A 26,090-nucleotide genomic window follows, 5' to 3' on the forward strand; every position below is an offset into this window, starting at 1 on the left:
CGCTCCCAGAGCTACTCAGGATGCCGCTGCCGGCAGCTGAGGAGGCTGTGGGAGAACTCGGAGGGAATCCTCCCCAGATGCGCAGCAATCAGCTCCACCTTTCCCCAACACTGCATTGTGGGATACATACCCACAGTGCATTGCTCCCACTGGTGATCATGGTGCCCCCAACGTGGCCGTGATCTGCCGACAGAGGGAGCAAGTGTGAACACCCTTTGGCGATTTGTTTTGTCGACTTTCGGGTGTCGACATCTGCCTTTACTTGGCTCTGTATGGAGTGACTGTCTACAGATTTCCTTCCGGTCAGCCTGGAGACGCTTTCTCTGGCTGCCAACTTAGGGCTATGCTGTCAGCTCTCCAGCTTGTCCTTTTTTTCTCTTTTCCAACTACACATGCGGGCTTTGATGCTAGATGCCAGCCTGGCATTTTCGCTCTGTTTTTAGTCTATAGGGAGGTGTTACTTTTGCTTTCACGCTGCCTTCCCCTGGCTGCCCCTCTTCGAATTCGTTGCTCCGGCAGTTTGTTCTGAGCAGCATCTGCTCATGGCAGCAGAACTGATCTGCACTAGGCAAGGCTGCTCTTGGACTTGGCCCGTTGTGTCCATAACGAAGGGCAGAATGCTCCCGTGGGAGAAAGGGATTGTTCTGTTTGCATCGCCACCCGAGGAGCAGGGTGCTTGCCCCAAGACTGGCAAAACTGGGGAGATTCTGGGTCTGGGTCCCACTAAGGTAACGCCTCCTTGAACTTCACCAGATGGTTTGTGTTTGCACGGGACAACTCAAGGGGCCTGTCTTTGGGGGCTTTTAACCTGCAGTGTGTGTGTGTGTGAATTTTTCTCCCAGTCCCATGCCTTTGCCCCTTGCACATGGAATATCCTGACCAATCCCTCCCTTTTTTTCCTCAGTCAGAGCCTTCCTAAAGCGCCACTTATTTTGTGTCTCCCGCAAGAGGCATAAATATAGCAATAACATTGTGATTTCCCCAGGTTTCTATAGGCAAGGGAGCGCACGCCTGTAACCCTGGCCCTTTGCTCCATCCCCTGTTGCTCCCTGCTTTCCCCCGGTTGCTGCATCCCCCTCCTCTTCGCTGCTTTCGTCACCGATGGGATTGTCATCTCTTTGGTCAGGAAACCATGTCACGTCTGTGGATTTGCTCTGGGAAGCACCTAGCCCGTTTTGGGGGCAATATCGTCCGTGCCTGAGAGCTGCCTTTGAGCTGTCTTGGTGGGTGACATCTCTGTGTCCCTGGGCTCGAGTCTGTGTGTGTGTCGAGCTGCTCTGCGAAACACATGCCAGCACACTGCAGAATATCAACAAAACTCTCGTTTAATAGGCGTTAACCTGAGGATTGCTCTGACAGAGGTTGGCAGCCCCGGGACTGCCACAAACGAAGGAAAGGGAAACCAGATTGCTTTCTCTATCAGGACACAGGCGTCTGATCTCCTAGAAAACCTCAAATGATTGGCTAAAGAAAGAGTTAAAAACACGGTAGCTACTCCTTACAAAATACATTCAGAGATGAGACCCGGCCTGTACGCTAAGGCTTCTGCTTGCACCTAGATGACTAAACAGCCAAAGAAAAGAGAAATCAGGAAGGAAAAAAAAACCCCAATGAAAGCAAACCCCGCAGCCCTGGTGTTGCTGTAATTTTCCACTTGGCTATGTCTTTTCCTCAGACATGTTAAAAAAATATATTTATTTAATTTTTTCCTCTTCTCAATGTAGTTTGCTTTGCTTTCCTGGAATATAGAGATATCTATAGAACTGTGCACTTATTTCTATCAAGATCAAGATAGAAGCCAACTGTCAAGTAACTAACTATAGAAAAAGGCTGAGTACAATATATGGCTTTTGCATCTACACCCAAAGGGGACTCGCAGCTGATGTTGGCGGGGTGGGGGAACTGGACTGCGGTGAAGCATTGATCCGGGAATGAACCGGCAGTTTGGAATTTGCTGTGGGACCACAGGCAGCTCCTAGGAACGTCGGCTTTGCAAAATGATCCCTTACTGAAATACACACAAATCCTTTGGGTTTTGACTCCTCTTTTTCGCAGCAAGAACTCATAGGCTACAGAGTGTCTGTTACCACCCCCTCTTGGTGTGGGCATGGGTGAGTGTCTGAATGGGGGTGGAGGCGGGTTGCGGGGAGTGGTCCTGAATTGTTTCCAGCTGGAGTAATTCGTTCCTGATTTTAGCCATCTAAACAGCTCCGCCTTGGGATTCTCTCCCTAAACCCCTGCAGCCCTCGCCTCGTTCTCTTGTGCACAAGGACAGGGTAACGGCCGATGGAAAACGGGACAACATCCTTGTTGCAGAACAAATGACAGGTTGGAGGAGCGACAGCCAACTCCTTTCCGAGGTGGGTGTTCAGCCCTTCTCCGCAGAGCAGCAGGATTGGGGAGGAGTGGGAGCGAAGGAGGGTCAAGCAGGCTGAGTAAGAACGGCTGCTCTTATCCCGTTGATGCCGAAAGCCTCCTTGTTGCCTCTCCAGAGACAAAGGGCTTTTTAAAAGGCTGCGAACGGCTAGAGTAGGAGCTACTCAGCTGCAAGATTTTCAGTGACCATTCAGCTAACTAAGGGCCGTGTCCCATCTGCTGTTGCTATGCTGTGGAGCCCGAGCCAGATGGATACCTGATGCATGATAAGCGTAGATGGGCCCAATCCGGACACCGGGGCCTGAACCATCCCTCCCCCTTGAATTTCGAGGGAGTTTGGATTCAGAGCTAGATCCAGACTTGGACACACTTAACTGGAACCTCAAATCTGGGGACCCCCGACTCTGGTCGACATGAGGCTCAGATCCAAATTCAACAGCTCTCTAGCACTTGGTGCCCAGCCCCAAAACCATTCGCTCATTTGTAATCCTCCAAAGGACGGTGACGTTACCCCGGCTTCATGGCTTACGTGCTTTGGAGGGCAGGGATGGAGGACCCAGCCCTCCACCTCTCCCTCTTGAGCATCGTTTTTTCCTCTCCTTCTTTCTGTTCCAATTTTCAGAGGCAACGAATGTCAAATGAGCAAGCAGGGGGATCTAATCAGCCTGACAGCTTCAGTGCTATGCGGCCCCTGCAACGACTTCCCCGCCCGTGGGTGATTGTCAGCACCAGGGGATGGGTCAGCTGTGAGCGCTTGAGGGAGACCTTGGCATGCCAGAGGAGAGAACTGGCGTCTGCGAGGAGGGCAAATGGAAGCGGCTTCTGGTGACCTTGCACCAATGAAGCAGCAAATATTTGTCTAAAGATAATGGCCCTGTCTGGGATTCTGTGACAAGAATGTCGGCAGCCAGCACAGGAGCCTGTCCAGGCCCGGCCGCATCTACTGCCAAAGCCAGTGATGGGAGAGATGATCAGCATCAGCCGGGACGTGCAAGGCCTTAGGCAGGAGCAGGTGGGGAGGACAATACAGCTGGGATGTAGGTGGGGGATGGGGCACGTTGGCTCGTCTTTAAGCCAGTGTAACTCCAGTGTTGTTCCTCAGATTTAGACTCATGTAACCGCGTCCCTGATCCAGCAAAGCGCTTAGGCACGTGCTTTTCTTTGAGCATGGGAGTAGTGGAGTAGACCCTAATGGGACTGTTCCTGTGTTTACAGTTAAGCAACAGAGGGTCCTGTGGCACCTTTGAGACTAACAGAAGTACTGGGAGCATAAGCTTTCGTGGGTAAGAACCTCACTTCTTCAGATGCAAGCTTATGCTCCCAGTACTTCTGTTAGTCTCAAAGGTGCCACAGGACCCTCTGTTGCTTTTTACAGATTCAGACTAACACGGCTACCCCTCTGATACAGTTAAGCAGGTGCCTGAAGTCCATGGTTCTCAGCCTCTTCCATACTCCTCTCCCTCCGATGCCCATCCCATTCAGTCAGGACTTCCCTCCTACTTAGTGATCTAAGAAAATCAAGGAGGTTGTGACCCCTGACACTCAGGGTTCATGACCCCCAGGTTAAGAAGCCATGCTTCAGCTAAATATGTGCTAAAGCGCCTTGCTGGGTCAGGGCCTGCGAGCTGAATTAGGCCCAAGAAATGCACAGTGAGTTTTACAGTTAATCTCCAGCGCTAGCATTACCCCCAAGCCCCAAGGAAGGTTATAAATAAAGAGTTACGTTATTAGGAATGAATGGATCACCGTAAATAACATCAGATCAAATTTTAAATGCCATGTCTCTGTTCAGCCCCGTTTCAGACTGGAAATCGGAGCCTGCTTCTCCTTCCCGCCATTTCTGAGCATTGTTCACCACTTTGTAAAGTCTGACAGAGAACGGAAAACGCACCCCACACGACAGGAGAGAGAAAACGGTAAAGACAGCAGCGGTGAAGGTTTTCATGTCGCAAACGCCAATTCACAACGGCACAATCCCCAAAGAATTTAGACTCGTTGATGTGTTTGCCAAGGCATCTTCTCAGCAATGACTGGTGACCATTCTTTTTTCTCATGCAGGGAATTCATTAACAGCTAATAGCAGCAGATGGATAATTCAAAGAAAGCCACCCACTGGGTGGAACTAGGTACTGGCTGGGAAAACCAAGCCTTTCTGTTCTGGTTAGAGTCAGTTCCCCCGAATGTCATCTTCATCATCTCGGATAATAGTCATCTGGGACCCCTGTGAGGTTTCTGAGTTTCAGAGCCATGTCCACAGTTTTAATGTAAGTGCTGATCGTTTTTCTCATCTCGGGCGTGTAGGGGTCATATTCCAGTTTCCTCAGCCCGGAGCGCTTAAAGTTTCCGTCTTTTTGGCCCTCGACACACAAGAGTCTGTCCTCAAACACCCTGGTGCCCAGGAGGCTCACCATCCTCTTCAGTTGGACAAAGAGATCTCGCTTCAGGTCCTCAAAGTGCACCACAAGGACGTTTTTGCCATACTTCAACCAGTCCAGGGTGTGAGTGGCCCACCAGGGGGCGTAATTTTTGACGAACTCTGGCCATTCTGCAAGAAGCAAAGGAAATCCATTAACAGTCACAGCATGTGTGAAGGCACTAGAAACAATGTAGGTCTCTTGTTTACCCATCTATCTATTAGTAATATCATTAATAATATGGTGGCACTTTGCAAGAGTAACAATTCCCCTATCAGAACAAAGAATTCAGCCCCTGACCCAATGAGATTACAAAGCAAAGGTCAAATCCTGATCTGTTGGATGTCAAAGAGACCTCTCAAGCAGGGCTGGACTGATGCATAGGCAAACTAAACAGGTGCCTATGCCCCAAATCTGGGGGGAGAAGACCCAAACCTGAGTGGCGCTGTGACCCCTGTGGTTGCCTAGGGCCCAGTGATGGGTCAATCCAGCCCAGCCCTCAAGCAAGGAAGGCATGCAGGACTTGGTCTAAGTGTCCAAACAGGAAGGGTGCAATTCATGTACGTGGGAGCTACGCCATCAGGACTTCATTACAGGGTGAGGTCTTTAGGAAGTGGGGGGAAGCACTGGCACTCACATTGACTGGGTCTGGGAGCCTGTTCCAATCCTGGGGGCAGTGAGGAGGAGGTCCTGGAGCCAGCAGCGAGGGAAAGAATTGGAGGGGGCTGAGGCTTATGCCAAGGGGATGGGGCAGAAATATCTGGAAGGCTGGAGATAAACATATCAACGCGGTGTTATGGACTACACTGTGTCCTTGACCCTGACCCAGGCTGACGAAGGGACATATGGTCTTAGACCTGTGCACTGGGACGTTTCCCCCAGCCCTGTCTGAAATGCGTCGGCTTCTCTTCCCCAACAAGCATAAGGAGGAGGGACAAGTGTGAGAGAGGATCTGACAGGAAATGTCGGTATCAAATAACCTGGCTTGTTTTCTCCCTTCCTGCAGTCAGTTTATGTTCCTTTCGTTTTCCCAGAAGGACACACAGAAGCTCCCCTGTACAGAAGGACAGACTCTCTGAAATGTTCCCTCCCTTCGAGCCTTAACGTGAGACCAGCAGTGGCACCATGGTATGGCTTGCTCCCTGTGTAAGCTTGGGCCAGTGACCTGCCTTCTCTGTGTCTCACAGCCCATTCTGCAAAAAGGGGATATGAATTATACTGGTTATACTTGCCCAGCTCACTAGGGTGTAACAAGGCATAATTAATGACCACTCCGATGTGGGGCAAAACTCTGATCCATGCTATGGCTGAGATTTCCATACCCAATTCGCATTCATTTGAATGGCGATCGGGCATCCAAATCCTTATCCAGTTTGAAAATCTTGGCATATGCATACAGGAAAATCCTCTGTACCTGACCCCACTGTAAAATACAGTGAGATCTTCAACAAAAGGCAGGAGAAGTGTGCAAATTATGATGATGAAGGTGATATAAAATTTGCAGATGACACCGAGCTGGAAGGGGAGGGTGGGTTGAAAGCACCGTGGAGGGCAGGATTCAAATTTAAAATGACCGTGATGAATTGGAGAATTGATTTGAAAACAATAAGATGAAATTCAATGAAGATAAGTGCAAAGTGCTTCACTTAGGAAGGAAAAATCAAATGCAGAGCTACAAATTGGGGAATAATTAGCTAGGTGGTGGTACTGCTGAAAAGGATCTGGGGGTTATAGCGGATCACAAACTGAATATGAGGCAGCAGTGTGATGCAGTTGTGAAAAAGGCTAATGCCATTCTGGAGTGTATGAACAGGGGTGTCGTATGTAAGACACGGGAGGTAGTTGTCCTGCTCTACTCAGCATCAATGTTCCCTCTAATTTTTTACATCCATGTGCAGAATTAATTTTGTTATGTGCACCAATATGGAGGTGATGGGTGGGGGAACTTAGCTCAGCATTGGTGAGGCCTCAGCTGGAGTTCTGTGTCCAATTCTGGGTGCCGCACTTTAGGAAAGATGTGGACAAACCGGAGAGAGTCCAGAGGACAGCAACAAAAATGACCACAGGTTTAGAAACCCTGACCTGCGAGGAAAGGTTAAACAAACCAGGCATGTTGAGTCTTGAGAAAAGAAGACTGAGGGGGGACCTGATATGTCTTCAGATACATTAAGCGCTGTTATAAAGAGGAGTGTGATCAGTTGTTCTCCATGTCCACTGAAGGTAGAACAAGTAGTAATGGGCTAAATCTGTAGCAAGGGAGATTTAGGTTAGATATTTGGGAAAACTCTAACTATAAGGGTAGTTAAGCTCTGGAATAAGCTTCCAAGGGAGATTGTAGAATCCCCATTATGGGAGGAGTTTAAGAACAGGTTGAACAAACACCTGTCAGGGATAGTCTAGGTTTATTCAGTCCTGCCTCAGCGCAGATGGCTGAATTTGATGACTCTCCAGGTCCCTTCCAGCCCCACATTTCTATAATTTGGTGCAATTTTTACTGCTGTAAGAGCTGTAGTATTTTTAACGAGGGCGGGGGTGCTCTTTTGATCATGTCTCTGACAGCTCTGGACGGTCATGTTTCTAAACTTAACGGCCCTCCTTACAGAACTAAACTGATCCCACATTCCTACCCTGTCCAAATTGTGTTTTCTTGCTGTTAATGGCCTCGTGTTTTTCCAGTCATGGTTGAGTCACTCTCTGCAGCCCATCTGCTGAGGAGGAGTCTTTCCATCCAGCATGCAAACTTCATGCATGTCATATGCATCACGTAACCTTGCTGACCTTGCCAGATCGATCTTTACCAAAATCTCCTAAAACTGGCTTTAAGTCTGAGACTTTTCTTCTGTATCCCAGTATCTTTCCCCCTTGTAGCTTCCCTCAACTGTGCTGAGATGCTGCTTGCTTCTAAAGTCAATGGGGCTGACTCACTTTCTGTACACAGAACTGGTATGATTTCCATGACAACAATGTCATGTGAGCTGGAAATCTCAGCTACTGAGGCAAGGTAATGCCTGCCTTCTTTTCACTTTTACTGTCAGTGGCAACCACTGCAAGTCTCCCCCCACCTCCGCCTTCCCCCCGGGCATTTAATCAGCCGAGACTCTGCATTTCTTCATGCTACTTGGGCTCTCTGAGTTTAATCAAGGTGGCTATTACCACCTGTCACTCCTGAAATTGAATACGAACCGTCTGTCTAATTACAGCACTGAGTTTTGAGGTTGACTTTATAGTCTCAATTTTTCCCTTGGACAACTGTAAATGAAAATGGGCCGTGTGTGTGTGTGTGTGAGAGAGAGAGAGAGAGAGAGAGAGAGTTACCAAATGTGGTGTTTGCTGATCTTCAACACCAGGAGTAGTTCAGCAAAATGGCTCTGAAAGAAATGACAATGGGCCCTGTCGATAAAGTTCCACAAAGGTCTTTGGCTGGTGATTGATAATATCCCCAGTGAGCTCAACTAGCCATCTGGTCCCTAGGCTGACTACACGTGCTCCCTCCTAAAAATCTTTCAATTATTCCCAAGGTCTCTTGCTAATTGATCCCCACATTAAAATCAGGTGATAAAAAGGATGATGAAACACCAATAATAAGCTATGATTCTGCTGAAACTGTAATACACATGTATCTTATGATGCATAAAAGCTCTGGGTATGTGCTCCTTCCTCTTGTCCTCCTTGAGGAACCAATGCCTGATTAATAGCTTAGCTGTATTTAATTCCCCAAAGAATCATTACAGACAGTATCTGTTTCATTAAACAGATACAGGACAATTCACCTTGTGTAATCATATCACATAAAACTTTGCTTTGGAACCACTCCAGGGATATCATAAAATTAATGTCATGGAACAAAATACTGATTTTAAAGAGCCTTCAGCCCAGGCTGGTGAAAAGCACGGCTGCAACCAGGAGGGAAAGAAAGGATCAGCAGCTGTACTCACAGCAGCAGCATCCAGGAGAAGCCAAGCAAGGTCTCGTCCCCCTCACACGCAGTAGCTCAGATCATTCCCATAGTGCCTTACATGCCCACTGCGTTTGCTCAGCCAGGGAGCTGCCGGGCTTCCATTTTGGAAAGTTGCGTTAGTATTCTAGTCACAGCGATAAGCTCCCTTTAGACGGGTGGATATAGATTCCTCTGCCACTCACACCGTGACCAGGGTCACTCCAGTTCCACGGTGCGGTGTGACCGAGGTCACAGGCTGGCCCATTCGATTCAACGGGCATAGAAGTCGCTTGCTGAGTGAGAGGTTCATAGATTGTAAAGCCAGAGAGGAGCACTGCAATCATCTAGTCTGACCTCCTGCATAACAGAGGCCGTAGGACTTCCCTGAATTAATTCCTGTTTGAGCTAGAGTCGATCTTTTAGAAAACCACCCAATCTTGATAAGAACCCACCTCAACCCTGGTAAATTGTACCAATCATTAATTACTCCCACCGTTACAAACATGTGCACCTTATTTCCAGTCCGAATATGTCTAGCTTCGACTTCCAGCCATTGGATCTCATTATACCTTTGTCTGCTAGATTGACATGCCCATTATCAGATGTTTGTTCCCCATGTAGGAACCGATACAGTCTGCTCAAGTCACCCCTTACCCTTCTCAGTGTTCCAAGAGTGATTGAAAATCACCATTATGGTCCAGCAAGCCCTTCCAGACCATCGCAGGTTCTAGCCCACTCAGACATACCTCCACAGGTGCGGCCCAAGCATCTTCTCAGGGCAGAGCAGGGCCTTGGTCAAATCCCATTGGTGGCAGAGGGGAATTTGTACGTCAAAGCTTGAAACAGCGGAGGGGCTTTCACAGAGATTTCGGCTGTACAAAACGTCACCTTGTATTGCTGTGAAATACAGATTCACCTAATTCAGAGCTAGGTGGAAAACCCCCCATCGTTGGCACGATGGCACTGATTCAGGAAAGCACTTAAGCTTACTTCACGCAGGTCCTGAAATGCCCTTCCTGATCTGGGGCCTAAAATGCCCTCCCTGTTTGCACTCACAGCCTTTAGAACTGGATTGGCCCTGGGGAGTGAGCTCCTCTTTCAGCCATTGAGAGGGGTTCCCTCCTTGGGGCCGACGATGAACCACATTGGCGAGGGAAGTTGCACTGACTGAGGCCTGCATCGTGGCTGTTTATGCAGTAGAGTGACACACAGAAAACAAGAAGAATCCAGTCACCAGGGTCTGTCTGCGCTGACCAGTGCCTAGATAGAGCATAAAATGTTTGGCTAGAGCAGTGGATAGAGCATACAATGCTTGGAAATGATGCAGAGATCCTTATGAGAAAAGTAAAAACCAAGAAGATCCTGTTTCTATTGGTCATTTTCATATCCAGCCAGATAGGCCTTTCCTTTGTTTGCTTTTAATGATAGGGAACAAGGTACCAGTTGCAGTTCCTGATCTGCCACTACATAGAGAGACACATGATTTGGATGCATAAATATAGTCCCATGGGGAAGGGTTAAATGTAGGCTTTCCTGGGGGCTGGCTCAGAGGGCAAATGCCAAGGAGGATGGTGTGCCCTTGGTACCCTGCTGGAGATTAAAGTCATGTCTGACATGAAATAAGTTGGGTGTCCTTAACTCACTGGCAAGAGAAAGGCCAATAGCTCGGTCAGGAAAGAAAAACAACCAATGCCCTCTGTGTGGCCAAACTGACAGTCATTGCTGAGGAAAGGCCATGGATTAAGCTAGCAAAGAAAATTTAATCATCTCTCTCTTGCCACGAAGAGTCGCTCCCTCTTCCTTAGGCCCGGAGGTCACGGCTGTGGGAAGAATGAGCAATGCTATAGCTGTGTGTGCCGCACAGGAGGCTGCGTTGATAAGGGACTCCCTCATGCCTTCGGGACTTACGGGGAAATAACAAAATGCCAGCTCGGCCTTTTGTTTTAATCTTTGGCTCTGTAGCATTCCAGACAAAAGGCCTCTTAGAAGGGTGAGCGGTGTCTTCCTCCACCTTTCATCTTAGGGACTTATCTGGCCCCCTTCACTGCAGTATCTGAGTGCCTCATAATCGTTACTGTATTTATTGCACAAGATCCCTGTGAGGCAGAGCCAGGCTTTTTGTCCCATTGCACAGAGGGGGACCTGAGGCACATACAGGCTAAGTGAGTTGCCCATGGTTACATAGGCAGTGTTGCCCAGTGGATAGCAGACTGGACTAGGACCCATGAGCCCTGGGTTCTATTCCTGGTTCTGCCATTGGCCTGGTGGCAAGTCACGTCTCCTCTCTATGCCTCAGTTTTCCCATCCCTAGAATGGGGATAATCGGATTGACCCTCCCTTGTACTGCACTTTGAGATCCATGGATGAAAAGTGCTCGATAAGAGCAAGGTATTATTGTTATTAGTCTATCGCAGAGCAGGGACTTGCACCAAGGTTCAAAGGTTGTTATCCTCAAGGAGCTGGCCCACATTCAGGATAACAGCCCTACCACTGCTACCAACATATGGAGTTACTCCTTTCATGTGGTAGAGGCTTGTGCTTTGATGGTTGACCAGAGTGGTGGGCCCCGCAAGGGGAAACGGGCTTCAGCCCCACCTGTGACAAGAGGTGGTCCATTTTCCAGGTAGGGAAAATGGAGGTGGTGTGACCTGTAGGTCATGTGAAAATCAGGCTTGGGGTATATAAAAGAGAGGCCTGTGTAGGGAACTCCAGGTCGAAAAGGGACCCTGGCGGCTCCAGTCAGCACCGCTGACCAGGCCATTAAAAGTCCGGTCGGTGGCGCAGCAAGGCTAAGGCAGGCTCCCTCCCTGCCATGGCCCCGCACGGCTCCCAGAAGAAGCGGCATGTCCCCCCTCCGTCTCCTCCATGCAGGGGCAGCCAGGGGCTCCGCATGTTGCTTAAGATAAGCGCCACCTGTAGCCTGCACCCCGACCCACTCCCATCGCCCAACCCTCTTCCCCAGCCCTGGTCCCCTCCTGTCCTCCGAACCCCTCAGTCACAGCCTGGAGCACCCTCCTACACCCCAAATCCCTCATCCCCAGCCCTACCCCAGAGCCCACACCCCCAGCTGGAGTCCTCACCCGTCCCACACCCCAACCCCCTGCCCCAGCTCTGATCCCCCTCCTGCTATCCGAACCCCTTGGTCCCAGCCTGGAGCACCCTCCTACACCCCAAACCCCTCATCCCCAGAGTCTGCACCCCCAGCCAGAGCCCTCACACCGCCCCCCGCACCCCAACCCACAGCCCTCGGCTGCAGCTCCCTCCTGAATGGTCAGCCATATAATTTATGGGGACCTAATGGTACCAAGCAGGAGATCGGGGAGGAGGGAGGGAGTTTTCACCACTCTTATTCCATTGCTGGAGAGGGAGAGTGGGCTGGAATGTGAGCTGCCAAGTGAGAACTGGACCACAAAAGCGCACAGCCGCAAACACGCCTACAGCTGACCTTGGCCGATTCTGCAGTTAGAATAGTTTGGAGAACTAGCTGGTATATTTCTCGCCAGCCTTTCCCCCTCAACCCTGAGGGGGAAAAAATCACATGTAGTAAAAAAGAAAAATTTGCGCTAGTGCCCTGACTCCAATTCCCTCTCCGCCTCTCTCCTTTCCACTGCAGCAATCCTGAGCAGAGATTAATAGAACACACATGAATGCCAATTGCAATGAAAGCAGCCTTTCTTCGCTGCACTGTTTCATAGTTATTGACAGAACCATAACTCTGCAATATTAGGTCCTGGGTTTCTAAACCTGCTAGGGCACTAAGACATATTTCCCATTTTTACTGGGCTCACTTGTAGTCTGGCACTTGCAATCAGCAGTGGGACTGCTTGGCTAGTCCCTCATTGAATGGGGAATGCTTTGGGACAGGTATCCAGGAGTGGGCAGAGTTGAGTGAATGATTTCCAATAGATAATTCCAAGGACATATTTTGTCTTCTTTTCAGTTTGCACCATTGTTAAATTGCTTCTCTATTCAGATTTATCAGTGAATTTCTGCAGAGAATAATTTTTGCTCTGCAGGTTATTTGTTAAGAGTTTACTGCAAATATTCAGAATGGGCATAGGCCACTTATTTCCCACGTCAGCCCTCAAACAAGGGCTTAAGTAATGCCGAGGCACTGTGTGCTGCCCCCTCTGCAGACGGACATAGCGCATCTGGTTTGCACTGTGTGGACTATTCACTATGAATTCTGCTTTTGTCCTCTGCTGGGATGAGTCAGGTAACTAAGCAACACAGCGCTAGTCACAAATTCCACAAACAGGACATCCAGTAGGAAATGTTGCTCTTCGTGAGTATTCCTGCTGGTGAAGATGAAGTGCTTGAACTTTCCTGGAAAGTGAACTTGAAAGGTTTGCAGTGCTATAGAGTCACAGATTTCCAGGCCAGAAGAGATCACTGTGATCACCTAGTCTGACTTCCTGCATAACACAGGCAAAAGGTTTCGCCCTCTATTTCCTGCATTGGACCCACATCTTGTCATTGATCCATTGCGTACTCTTTAGAAAGCCATCCGTTCTTGATGTAAAGACATCGAGTGATGATGGGGACTTCACCACATCCCTTGGCAAGTTGTTCCACCAGTTAATTACCCTCGCTGTTAAAAATATGTCTTATTTAGAGCACATGGTGGTATATTTTGACTTAAATCCAAATCGAAATTAGTTTTTGCGTTGGAGAGAATATTTGTGGACAGATTTTTCCCACCTTCTCCTCAGCTTTGTGTGTTGATTGTTCTAACACCTCAGATAAGCTTCTCCGAGGTTTCCTCTCTCCACATTCTCTGTGCAGCATAATTATTGCTACTACGATCGGCAGGGCCGGCTCCAGGCACCAGCTTACCAAGCAGGTGCTTGGGGCGGCCACTTCAGAGAGGGGCGGCACGTCCAGCTGTTCGGCGGCAATTTGGCGGATGGTCCCTCACTCCTGCTCGGAGTGAAGGCCCTCCCGCCGAATTGCCACCGCGATTGCGGCTTTTTTGTTTGTTTTTTGTTTGGCTGCTTGGGGTGGCCAAAACCCTGGAGCCGGCCCTGACGATCGGTGAAGCATGCCAAGCGCTCTACCCAACTGGCACAAACTTACACAGAGAAATATCTGGAGCTGTTGGCTATCCCAGACAAGTATGTTAAAGGAAAAGGTTTCAGGTGTGGGTACAGTGTGGGGAGGCATGAAAATATGCACATGCTCACTGGACCTGAAAACCTGCCCACGTGTGCATAGTGAAACCTGCAAATGACCCCATTGGTGCAGATCGGGGAATGGCCTGCCTGGCCACCTATCGACATTTGCCCTTCCCTGAGCTACAAAAACTGAGCAGGGCTTTGCAGGAATTTTGTCCCCTGAACATCAACAGTAGATGGAGACATGGACAACTGCCTTTGACCTGTATCCTTTTTAAGGAGCCATCAAGTATTGATTGGTGTGATTCTGATCTCACTTGCATGGATGTAAGTCCAAGAGAACCCCAGTGACTTCAGTGGAGTAGCTCTGGATAATTGAAAATAAAATCCAGCCTGCTATCTCTGACAGTCATTTGAAGGCGATCAGCAGATGGGGCTGCCTGGATGGATATCCAAAAAACCTACCACTCGCTGTTCCAGATAGCACTGTTGTCAGCACTCTCAGCACAGGGACACATACTCCAAAGAAAGACTCAGCACCCTCTCCTGCCTGTATTCCCTCAGCCTTCACATCAGTCCTAGAGAGGGGCCTAAACTGCTAAAATGTAACCCCAGAGGTGAGCACAAGATGGGCTGTTATTTTAGAAGATCTGCTGTAGTTCAAACAGGCATTAATGCTGGGAAGCTCTATGGCCTCTGTCATGCAGGTCAGGCTAGATGATCAATATGGTCTTTTCTGAACCTATGAACTGCCCCAGACTGAGGACTAGATAGTGACTTGGTTCATGTGCCCGCAGCGAGGGATATGGCAGAGCACAACCCCCCCTTACACACCCTCATGGGCTACCCAGACCTTGCTTCCAAGACACACAAACCCCAGCTACTCCCCACTGGCACAAATGGGTGAGGAGTGGGAGGAGACAAGGCTCCACTCCTTCCACCTCCCAGGCACAGATGAGCTGGTGTGAAACGGTGTTGTGATTTGTTACTGGCCTAAGTCAACAGCAAATCGCTGCTGCCCCAGAGCCAATGGGGAAGCAATTCCTCCTGGGACGGTGCCCCTGATGCACCACCTTGTGCTCAGAGCTGTGTTGAAAAAGGCAGAATCTTTCCCCAAGTTTGGATTGCAGTCAGCACTGGGGTTTTGCTCTGGGCATGTCTCTGGTATTGGTGGCATTGCAAAGAGGAGAGAGAGAGAGAGAGAGAGCATTTCAGTGCACGTGGCAATAATGAAATCCAGGCACATACCAACAACACAAGAAGAGATCCCCTTAAATAAACTCTGAATTAAGGGTAGCAGATGTTCAATCAAGCTAAATATTTTAACTCTTTCCAATGAAGTCAATTTCACAACAGCAATTTGTAAATTGCTGTAATTAACAAGCATCCACAATATGTGTCTGTGCGTGGCTGGGAAAGGTGCTTCCTCCGGAGCAGCAGGGTGTGCAGAATTAAAAGGCTGCGACTGATTTGTCTAGAGGGGAGGATTCTCTCCTGCTGGGGCTCCTACATGAAATGTCCGGTCACTCAGAACGAAAGATCATCAAGTCGGAAGACGTGTCAGGGCCAGGTATTTTATGGCCTCATCCTGAAGCAATGCTCTGATAATAGTGATTTCTGCTAGGAGGCCAGGCCCCTTTCTGAGAGCAGCTCTGGCTTCAGAGGGGAAAACCCTGGAGGATTTCTCCTTCATTCCACCAAGCAGAGATTCAGCGCCATGTCGGAGCTTATCTGAGGCCTCCCAATGGGCTCTTGCAAGCATTTAAGTCCCACGGGTTGGTAGAGTAGGGAAGTCAGGCTGGGCTTGTGTAGAAGCACTGGATGGTACCTGGAGGAAGGTGCTTTTGCTGCTTGTTTTGGTTGAACACCACAGGGGAAGGCAGCCCTTGCAGGGGCATTCTCTGAGTTACAGGTTTCCTGTTTCCGCTCAGCACATAGGAAGGCTGAATTGAATAGTCCAATGGGAGTGATGGTGTCACCCTCTGCTAACACCACTGTTTAAGGGATAAGGTTCCAAATGGAGGAGGAATAAATGGCTTCGATGGGTGTTTGAGAACCAACTGCAAAAGCTGCGTGTTCCAAGCCTGCTGCAGCTCAGTGGGTGTTATCTCTATTGTACGCTGAGTTAAAACGGGGGTCTCAAACACGCGGCCTGGGGGGTTGTTTTCTGCGGCCCGCAAGCTCCTTGTGGCCCCCCCCCCGCCCTCTCTCAGCGTTTACCTAGAGCGGCTCCAGCCCGACGCGCACCGGGGGAAGGGCAGACTCCCTGCCTGCCCTGCCCCCACGCCGCTCCGGGAAGCGGCTGGAACGTGGGGAAGGGGGGCACAGGGGTCTGTGTGTTGCTCTTGTTTCAGGCAGCGCCCCCAGCAGCTCCCATTGGCCGCGGTTCCCCATTCCAGGAGCCTGCCCCCTGAACGTCTCCTGCAGCCGAACCCCCTGCCCTGAGCCCCCGCCACATCCCACACCCCTCCTGCACCTCCTGGGAACAGGAAGGGGGCAGAGTTGGGGTGGGGATTTCGGGGAAGGGGTTGGAATGGGGGCGGGGCCGAGGGCAGTGGGGGGGAGGTGTCAGTAATGTGGCCCTCGGGCCAATGTACTAGGCCTCATGTGGCCCTCGTGGTCATTTGAGTTTGGGACCCCCTGAGTTAAAAGAAGATAGGGACAATCAATCCCAGCATCCTCTCTGTCTGCCTCTGCCAGCCAAACCAACCAAACTCTATGCATCAGAGCTGGGCAAAACATCTTTTTCTTGAATGTTTGCCCAGATTAAAGGCTGAATTCCCTTTCTCCATATCTAGTGCCCTTTTGAGTTTGCTCTCTTGGTGAAATTCACCTCTGTGCAAAATATGAGCACAAAGTCTCTGATCTAGTGGTAAAAGCCGTGGAATGGAAATCAGAACTCCGGGAGAGAGAGACCTGTGAGAATAGTGGATTTTTCAGTTTGCTGGTAATTCTGAAAAATGAGGAAAAAAATTGAACCGAACATAAATGGTTTTGAAATTTTCAGTGAATCAAAAAGTTTAAAAAAGAGAGAGAGAGAGAGAAAAATCATTCTGGGTTGAATGAAATCCTGAAGTGAAATGTTTCATTTCTACATCAAGCGTTATTTTAAAATGTGTCTGAACGCATTAAAAGAAATTTGATGAAAATTTCAGAACAAAAAGTCGTTTCAATCCAAAAAATCAAAACATTTCATTTTGAAAATATTGAAACAAAATCATAAGACTTTTTGAATGTTGGGTTTTTTTTTCTCAACCCAAACCAGTCAGTGAAACCGGCACAAATACACAAAGCGTTTTGGTGTCCCCAAATCTGCATTTTTTTACTGAAAAAAAGGTTTGTCTAAAAAATGTCACTTAACTTTACTCCTGGATTCTAGTCCCAGGTCAGTCAGAGGCTGACCACCTGCTGTGGGCTGGTCACCTCAGTGGTCTGTGCCTTAATATAGAAATCTGTAATAGGGGGGTGATTATGCCTCTGTACTAAGTAAGGGCAAATACTATTATTATACATTAAGCTGCTGGCTATGAGAAGTCATTAGTTCCCTTGCAATCCTGTAATGTCCTCTGCCCTCATGTACTGTACATGGATGTTACAACTGTCAACTGTCCTGCAGCACAGCTCTGAAAAACACACGCAAAAGGAGCATTGTGTATGTTAGCCTCAGTCTTTTCTTCATACCTCCAGCTACTAGAGGGCAGTGGCATGCATAGCTCAGCCTGCATACAAGTTACTGTGCACGTTTGAAGGACCTTTCGGAACAAAAAGTCGTTTCAATCCAAACAATCAACACATTTCATTTGGAAAATGCTGACACAAAACACCGAGACTTGTTCTGAATGGGTGGGTTTTTTCCCTCCAACCCAAACCAGCGAGTGGCACTGGTACAAAAAGTATCGAGGTGACTAGCATACCTTTGCCTTTCCAATGTGCGTGAGAAGCGAACCCGATGTGACCGCCGTACTTGCGATTGAATTCAGCCATCAGGGCTTTGTATGGGTTCCGGATGAGCAGTATGGCTGAGTCAAAGGCCTCGATTTCCTTCTGGCCACTTTCGTGGGTTTTGATGCAGATTGTCCTTCCACTTCGCCAGTGATCCCTTTCACCTTTGAACCCTTCCCAGAAAAATAAACAGACACAAAAGAATAAGGAAATGCAAAAATAATAATAATAATAATAAAAAGACCAAAGAAAAGAAAACAGCAAGCAGAGAGAAATCAGACTGCAAAATATATTTGGATGAAAGCAGCTGGCAATTTAAAATAGATCTGCATCCTCGTTCCAGATGGAAATAATTTATTTGCTTGGATTCTGAGCAATTCATGTTTTACTTAGCACAGTGCCTGGTTACCCAGTGGCTAAGTACACAACCTCAGCTTCAGTCCTAGTGACAGTGGTCAGAGAGTGGGGCCTAATGGTCACAGAAGGGGACGGGGAGTCAGGAATCCAGGTTTTATTCCCAACTGTTTTGGACAAATCACTTTGGGCCAGATTGAGGTCTTGTAGCAACGTAAATCAAGAGTAACTCCCCTGGAATCTCTGGAGCTGGGCAAACTGGGTGACCCATCTCTCCGTGCCTGAGCCTCTCCCAGCTGTGAAATGGGATGATGATGCCTGTACTTTACTAGACGGCACAAGGCGCTATGAGATTTAGGTTACTGACGCTTATAAAGCCCTTGGAGATCCCCATGAGGCAGGTGCTGTAGAAGTGCCAAGTGTCTCTAATGACAGCAGCCCTGGAGGGACTGTGGTGCATTGTCCCCAGCTTCCCCACTCTGTGTCGGTCTCAGCCTGTGAGCGCCGGGGTCCCACAGCTCACTGACGTGAAACCATGGGGCAGCAGTGGCTGTGTTCTCAGGGCATTCCCGGGGGCTTCGTGGGAACATGCTGCCCATGTCTGGATTAGCCGAGGCCAGTTGTTGGAGGCGTGATAGGCAAAGGGCCAGGTGAGGAGGTGAACTGTCCCTCTAACTCGCCTCGCCCGGGGCTGAACCATGCACACCACAACTGCAGCGACTCTCAGCGAGATCTGGAGCCTCCTCATTGGTCAATGCCATGTCTAAAGAAGGGGCACCGAAATCCCCCATCATTCCCAGGGCTCCCTGGGAGACTCCCCCACTCCAGTCAACCAGGGCGGGATGTGTCTGGATTTCAAGTCCCCAACAGGGCTCCAGGTCCAGACTCCTGGGTTCTTTTTTTGGCTCCTTCACTGACGCACATGGCTACCCAGGCAAATAACTTCCTCTCAGTTTCCTCAGGTATAAAAGGAGGATAGCGATACTTAGCCAGGTCTTTGCATCCTGTGCACAGGTACACACCAGGTGGTTTGGTGCCAAGGATTCTCCGGTGCCTCTGGCTTTGTGCCGGTGCAGTGAATTTCCCCCCTTGTCAGCAGAGCTATCTGCAAACAGACTGATTTCCCAAACCTCAGCTTTCCTTGAGGCCCCAGTGGCAAACACGCCGGCATTCACGAGCCTTCGCGGGCTATTTACAGCAATAACCGACATACCTGAGCCCTGGTCTGAATCGGAGGGTCAAGAGCACTTTTTTTTAATATAATCTTCCTGGCCCTGGTGTTTACACTCGCCCTGTAACTCGGCGGTGACTCGTAACGTGAGAAATGACACTTGACAGCCTGTTATGGGAGCGCTCAGAGTACCCATTAATGTCACCGGCCTCTGCTGTTGTCTGTAAATTGGTTTCACTCGTCCGACTTTTAAAGCTGTTTGTTTATATAGATCAAAAATTCAGCTCGACCATGTCCCCTGTGCACAGCCAATGAGACACCACCTGTGTTCAGTCAGGGGCAGGGTGGGATTTATAATATCCCCCCCCCATATCTCTGACTGAAGGTCTCAACCCTGCACGCTGAGGAGAGCAAAGGCATGCTCACCAGGCCGGCTGGTCGAACTCCTGTTTGGCCAAGCCTAGAGGTGGCCATCGTGACACTACCGCTGGGGAGTCCAGCGCTGAAATCCATCCCCGGGCAGCAGACCAACATAGGAGGCTCCTGCACCGCTTACTTTAGCCTGGTTTGGGGGCGTTAAGCAGTGTAAAAGTGTTAGGCTGGTTCTCTGCACAGGCCTCAGTTTTACCCATGGCTCGTATGATGTCTGGCTGGGGCTTTCGCCCAACACCACGTCGCCCAACACCTGGCATCTGTTACTGATCCAAGGTGACTCGGCAGAGCTCCTATAAGGAATAGTTTGTCTTAAATACACTTGAAGGAAGCGGATGTCTCCGGGCACTGGGGCTAGGCTACCGCTCTCCACCTCCAGGTCGTGAGCCTGATCTTGGCTGAGTCATTATACTGCCTATGGGAGGAGAGTCACTGGAGCCAGTCCACTTCCTGCTGGCCAGGTGTCCAGAGCAGAATTGGTGCTAACTACAGTCTGGGTAGGGCAGGAGTGCTTGGGGGTTCCTGCGGAGTAGAAGCAACGGCCCAATGTGCGGTTGCCGAAATCACTTTGCTGTGCATCCCATGTCATTTCCTAGGGCTAAGATTACAATAGCAAAAACCACCAGCAAACTCATTTTGGGAAGACACAGGTTTCCCTCTCCCCGCTGCTCCGAACTCGATGTATTTTGTTGCTGAGCACACAGGGCTGTGGCCTCACTTTCTTAGTTCACCAGCTGCAAATCCAACCGAGCGGCCAACCAGCTTGCACTCAACATGCTGAATAGCCTCATCGCAATGACCCGCGGGCCTAGCGGTATGAAAAATACACACCCCACGTCTAAATAAACAAAACAAAAAAACATGTCAGCAGATGCTTCAAGCCAGGGGGAGACAGAAGATGTAAGTAGATGTATTACATCAATTATAGATGTGTCATTTGCTTTCCTCCGTTAGGCTGAACAACATAGCTACATGGTAGCTAATCTACTAGTTGCTTGGATACATTCTAGCCCAGTCAGATGAGTAGAAAGCCCAGAATAAACATAAAATACTCTTTGATTTTTAGCCAGCAGAACAAAATGTTTTGTATCATTAGTGCGTAGATTCTGTTGTGTGTGTTTTGTTTGTTTTTTAAACTCAGTGGGATAAAGACGTTTAAATAAATTGCTCTAATGGACAAACATCCTCAAGAACCATTGTGCAAAGGAGAATGAGGGGATGGGCATTGGTTGATATAAGTGAATGTGTCGAGTGCCAACTCTATCATGCTGTATCAGCTACAACTATTGCAATGCCATGTCAAATGGGTTCCATAGAATTAAACTAAGCTCAGCGTTTCGATACTGAAATCTTAGACAATCTTGGAATGTATTTGAAATAGACTTCTCATGGACTTGCTTTGAGCAAGGATTGGTAAGGTAAAGCCTACCAGGGAAACATGGTCTCCTCTAATCCTGGGAGTGACCAGTTCTAGGCATGAGACTAGACTCCCTGTAGTTACAGGTTTAATTCCCCACAGGGTCAGCTTAGCCAGTCATCCTTCAGAGGCACATAAACTGAGTGCCGTGCCATTTGCTGGGCATGAGTCTTTCAGATATCATCAGGATCCGTGGACGTGAAAGAATCCTGGAGGTTTGAGCAACGTTTCCAGTGCTGAGCCATTTGCACACATACTTGAGGAATAATTTATTCATTGACTATTTTACTCACCAAAAAAAAGTTCTTAAAATTATTCACCCGGTTCTAGTGGCAAACACAGCTTAATCAAATTTCACATATGTATTCAAATGACTATCTATGATAACCATTTGCACTGTTAGGCCAGCTCCGGTACAGATAGCATAAGGAGGAGAGATTTTGTCTGAGAGTTTGTTAAAAAAAGAAAAGAAAAGAAAAGAAAAGAAAACGTTGGGATCTATAAATAAAGGTATTGAAAATAAATATAAAATATGATCATCATTATTCCTTTTATCACAAGACTGAACGCTATTGAAAGACCATTTCTTGAGCATTAATCTAGATTGTAAACTCTCTGGGTCTTTCTAGTCGGTGTTTGTAGAGCAAAATGGTGTCCTCAGAGGCAGGGCCAGCTCCAGGCACCAGCCTGGCAAGCAGGTGCTTGGGGTGGCCGCTCCGGAGATGGGCGGCACGTCCAGCTATTCGGCGGCAATTGGGCGGATGGTCCCTCACTCCGGCTCGGAGCGAAGGACCTCCCGCCGAATTGCCGCTGCAGATCGCGATCGCGGTTTTTTTTGTTTTGTTTTTTTTTTGGCTGCTTGGGGCGGCCAAAACCCTGGAGCCGGCCCTGCTCAGAGTAGCACATTCTGTGGAGCAAAATGGCGTCCTCAACACAGCGTGACCTAGTACATACTGTGCATATGAGATTACGCTGCCTGCAGGACGCCATTTTAAAATGGCATCCTCCATGCTGTCTGGGAGGCAAAACATGGGAAACAATACATCTGAAAATGGCATCATGCAGGGGGAAAGTTTGGGAACTGCATGCAATGGGGCCCTGAACCCTGCCTGGGGTTCCACAGCACTACTGCAATACAAAGAATAAATAATAATAATTTAATTTTCTTCTGGAGCTTCAATAGAACATAAAAATTACCAGACTAGATCAGGCCAGTGGTCCATTAAGTCCAGTATCCTGTTAGCCACACTGGTCAGCAATACCTGCTTTAGAGGCAGGTGCAAGAAATCCTGCAGAAGGAACTGACCAAATAACCTTTTCACAGAGAAGTTTATTCCTGACCCCCATGAGAGGTTGTCTTATGCCCTGGAGCATGAGGGTTTATAACCCTTCCAAAAGTCTTCTTTTGTAACAAATAACCGTATTATTTCACTTTGGATACTACTGTTAGCCATATAAATGACCGGGCCTTCAATGAATTCTACGAATGTCTTTGACTCAATTATATCGTATGGCAAAAAGTTCCACGGCTAATTGCATAAGTGCATGAAAACTGTTCTTCCTTGTGTTACCCTCACTGTGTTCTATGGCTTGTCCCATAAGCTATTGCTCCGTCCGTTTCAGACCCCCCCTGCGCTGAGCACAGTAGTAGCTCTTTAAAGCTCTAGCCAAGTCATCCTGTCATCTTTTACATCCTCAGGGCAGCGTTGCTCTTGTCCCTCCGGGGGCTTTAGAGGCAGAGTGAGGGAAGAACTCTTTCCCTGTAAAATATTAACTCAGTAAATAATTTCTCCATGTCTACAGGAACAAAAGATGGATATCCGCAAAATCATTACGCCCAAGGAGAAACATGCTTTGTGAGTCAACCAGCAGCAGTGAGCAGACTGGCAGTCTAACGTTTTTCTGTTAAGCCATCCTGCATGCCCTAAGCAATAACATTTACTCTGAAACAGTCTAATTTGTAACCGAAAGATTGGCCTCTCCCATCACAGGGTGAGGGGATTTACTGCATTTCAAAAGCAGATAGATTCTTATTTGGAGGAGTGAGCGCTGTTGTGGAACAGGGGGAGCCGGGCCTGACAAAAAGCAAAGTGATCTGACCCCACACTCACATCTCAGTCTGAACAAAAACATTTTTTTGCAATGGGGGAGGGGAGTGGATAACTTGTTCTCAAACGACTTGTTCTTTTCACGATTTCCCAAGTTATGAGCAGGATGAGAAACAGAAAGAGAACAAATGGGGCTGGTTAAATTATCCAGTGTGAGTGATATTCAAAAGGAACTGACCCCCTCTCTCTGTTTGCAAATCATCCATGAGCCCGTCGATGGTTTTCAAATGCAAACATTATTCTTTGTGATTTGTATTCCTGTAGGAGCTCCAGCCAGCGACGTTATTCATTATTTATTTGGGTTTTTTTGGTGTAGCTGAGCGGCCCAAATCCAGGACCCCGTTATTCTAGGTGCTATCTAAACCCACAGTCAGAGTCCTGAACAGCCTGCAGTCTAAACAGACGAGATCAAGAAAGCGACCTAAAGAAAGGAAATATTATTATCCCTGTTTTACAAAGGGGAACTGAGGTCCAGAGAACTTAAAGTCACGATTCAGCAGAGAACTTTAGCATGTGTTTAATCTGAAGCATGTGCTTATGTTCCTCTCTGTTCTGCAGAGCTCATAAAGGATCCTGGGGGATTCTCCATCACTGGTAATTTTTAAATCAAGATGGGCTGTTTCCTAGACAATCTGCTCTAGGGATTATTGTGGGGCAGTTCTCTGGCCAGTGTTATCCAGGAAGGCCAGGCTACATGCTCACCGTGGTCCCTTCTGGCTTTGGAATCTTTGCCGCTATGTATCAAGCACGTGTTTAGCTTCAAGCACATGCTTAAATGCCACTAAAAAGGACAAGCGCTCGGCCCTTTCTTAAAATCACCAGTAGTGTGGTGCTCAAAACCACTTGTCCCATCAGAAAGTCCTGCCCGTGGTGGCTCCAGGTGGAATGGGCTTAGGTGTGGATTGTGCAGGGCTGCTACAGTCTCTCTCGAGGTGTTACCATACCAGGAGAGGCAAATCGACTTGATGCTGTTCAATTTTGTCAGGCTGCGGTCCTGCTAGCCACAGGGAGGCTCCATTGGGTGACCTCCAGATTGCCTCTGTTTTGGCCCTTCTCACTAGGGGTCTGTGATGTTTTTGGTTAGCAATTTGGGCACCCTGGAGTAAGACTGTCAAATCCACGAAAGCCAACCCTTTCTAGTCCCTCTACCCGACTGTTAACGCAGGACATCAGCGTTTTACAGTCATGGCCAGCCAGTGTGCAGCCTTGCTTTGCTGTATCATTAAGTTAACTCTCAGCAGTTTTCCTCTCTGCCTGGGAGATTATCTAAGACTGATTGATGTAACGGTGATTTCTTTGTTATTGTTGCGTTTGGTTGCTGAATTCTTCTTGTGCTCTCTCAGAGGATGGCGATTGTTAACTGCACTGACTTAGTCTCTCACAGAAATTATTTAAAAAAAAAATCCCTAATGAAATGTGAGTTTAAAGGCAGATTTGATGGTCTCGGGGTGACCCACACGAATCCACAGTTAGTACTGACATATTACAAAATGGGTATCATAAACAGGGGACAAGGCAGGGTAGGAATAACAGGGTAAAATACCCAGTTAAGGGTGGGGGAGAGGAGTCTGTTATAAGACCCCCAATAGTTTTTATAATGCAAAACAAAATGGGAGTTTGCCCCCTGGCATTTGATCCAGCCACTATGCAGTAGGCTGAGCCTGGAGCTGGTCAAAAATGAGTGGCTTCTTTTCTTTTCTTTTTTTTTTTTTTGGTGCAAAAATGTGGAATTTGTAAATTTGTGACAAATTCCGAGCCGCTCCAGCCAAGACCTTTTATGGGAAGTTTCAGTCCCCAGCATGGACCACAAGTGATAGCCGCAACACAAACATGACAATTCTACATAGAATTTTTCCACGCCAAAGTGAATGTACCATCCAAGGGCCCAGTCGTGGCATGGCCTCGAACCCCAAGCAACAGGCAGTGTGAGTGACTCAGAATCTGTCTCCTAGGTTCCAACTACTCCCAGGGGGAAGTACCCTGTGCCAGGTCCACACCGGGTGTGGCATGCATCACCCAGGAGGCTGCCATAGCAACTGTAGCTGGTACAATGGGATAGTGGGAGCCAACACGCCGCACGCTTTCCACCCACTTCCTCCTCCCCATTGGTCCCACAGAGACTGTTCTTCCTGCTTCCCACAATCCAAGTAGGTGGTGCAAGGGAGTTACCCCCTTACTTGTTGGGAGGTCACGCAAGGCAGCCCACAATCTGGCCCTCAAGAAGGTGCATGTGGATATGCGGGGGGTTTGGGGGGGTGAATTCAGATTGTCCTCAGTTGAGCTAAATGGTGCCATGCGCCACGCAGGGCTCCGTGGAACTGGTACCGTCCGGCCCACAGGCTGTTTCCGAGGAGCTGATGATAGATGGACCATGCAAATAGAACCATACAGCAGGTACAGAAAGGAGTGACACGTAACCTTCCCAAGTGTGGAGATCACACCATGAGCCTGGGGCAAGAATTGGCCCAAAGCCTGAAGTCTTTCCTCAGGCAAAATTCCTACTGGAGCCAAAGGAAGTGTTGGCTGAATAAGGACTGCTGGGTGTGGGGCCCTTTGAAATGCACCCAGTGAATCCTTAGTAACAAATCTACCAAGATATTGTGATGGCTTGAAAGACTCAAAACTGTGTTTCAGAGCAGTGAGGACAAGAAGGGGAAACAGAATCAGCTGGAAATGCTGGTATTTGAACAGGCAGCTACATTTCTCAAGGGCCTTCCATGAACTGCGGTTTTCAGGTCCCTGTTACTTTATGTTTACAGCTATTGCTTCTTCATTGACAACACAAGTCAGTGGCTGTGTTGGCTGGCTGGATCCCAGCTCTGCTG

The 26,090-nt window shown here is 48.5% G+C and overlaps 1 protein-coding gene across 1 annotated transcript in view; it reads right to left on the bottom strand.

The window, feature by feature from the left end:
• Positions 1 to 3,716: 3,716 nt before the first annotated feature.
• Positions 3,717 to 26,090, bottom strand: part of WSCD2 (WSC domain containing 2) — an 87,704-nt gene continuing 65,330 nt past the window's right edge. Inside the window, exons 8-9 of the mRNA XM_034791360.1 lie at positions 17,756 to 17,956; positions 3,717 to 4,921 (exon numbers count right to left, since the gene is read on the bottom strand). Coding sequence (XP_034647251.1) covers positions 4,569 to 4,921; positions 17,756 to 17,956 — 554 coding nt within the window. The 3' untranslated portion in view covers positions 3,717 to 4,568. The remainder of the gene's footprint in view (positions 4,922 to 17,755; positions 17,957 to 26,090) is intronic.

This window comes from Trachemys scripta, chromosome 15 (assembly GCF_013100865.1).
Source record: "Trachemys scripta elegans isolate TJP31775 chromosome 15, CAS_Tse_1.0, whole genome shotgun sequence".
NCBI lineage: Eukaryota > Metazoa > Chordata > Testudines > Emydidae > Trachemys > Trachemys scripta.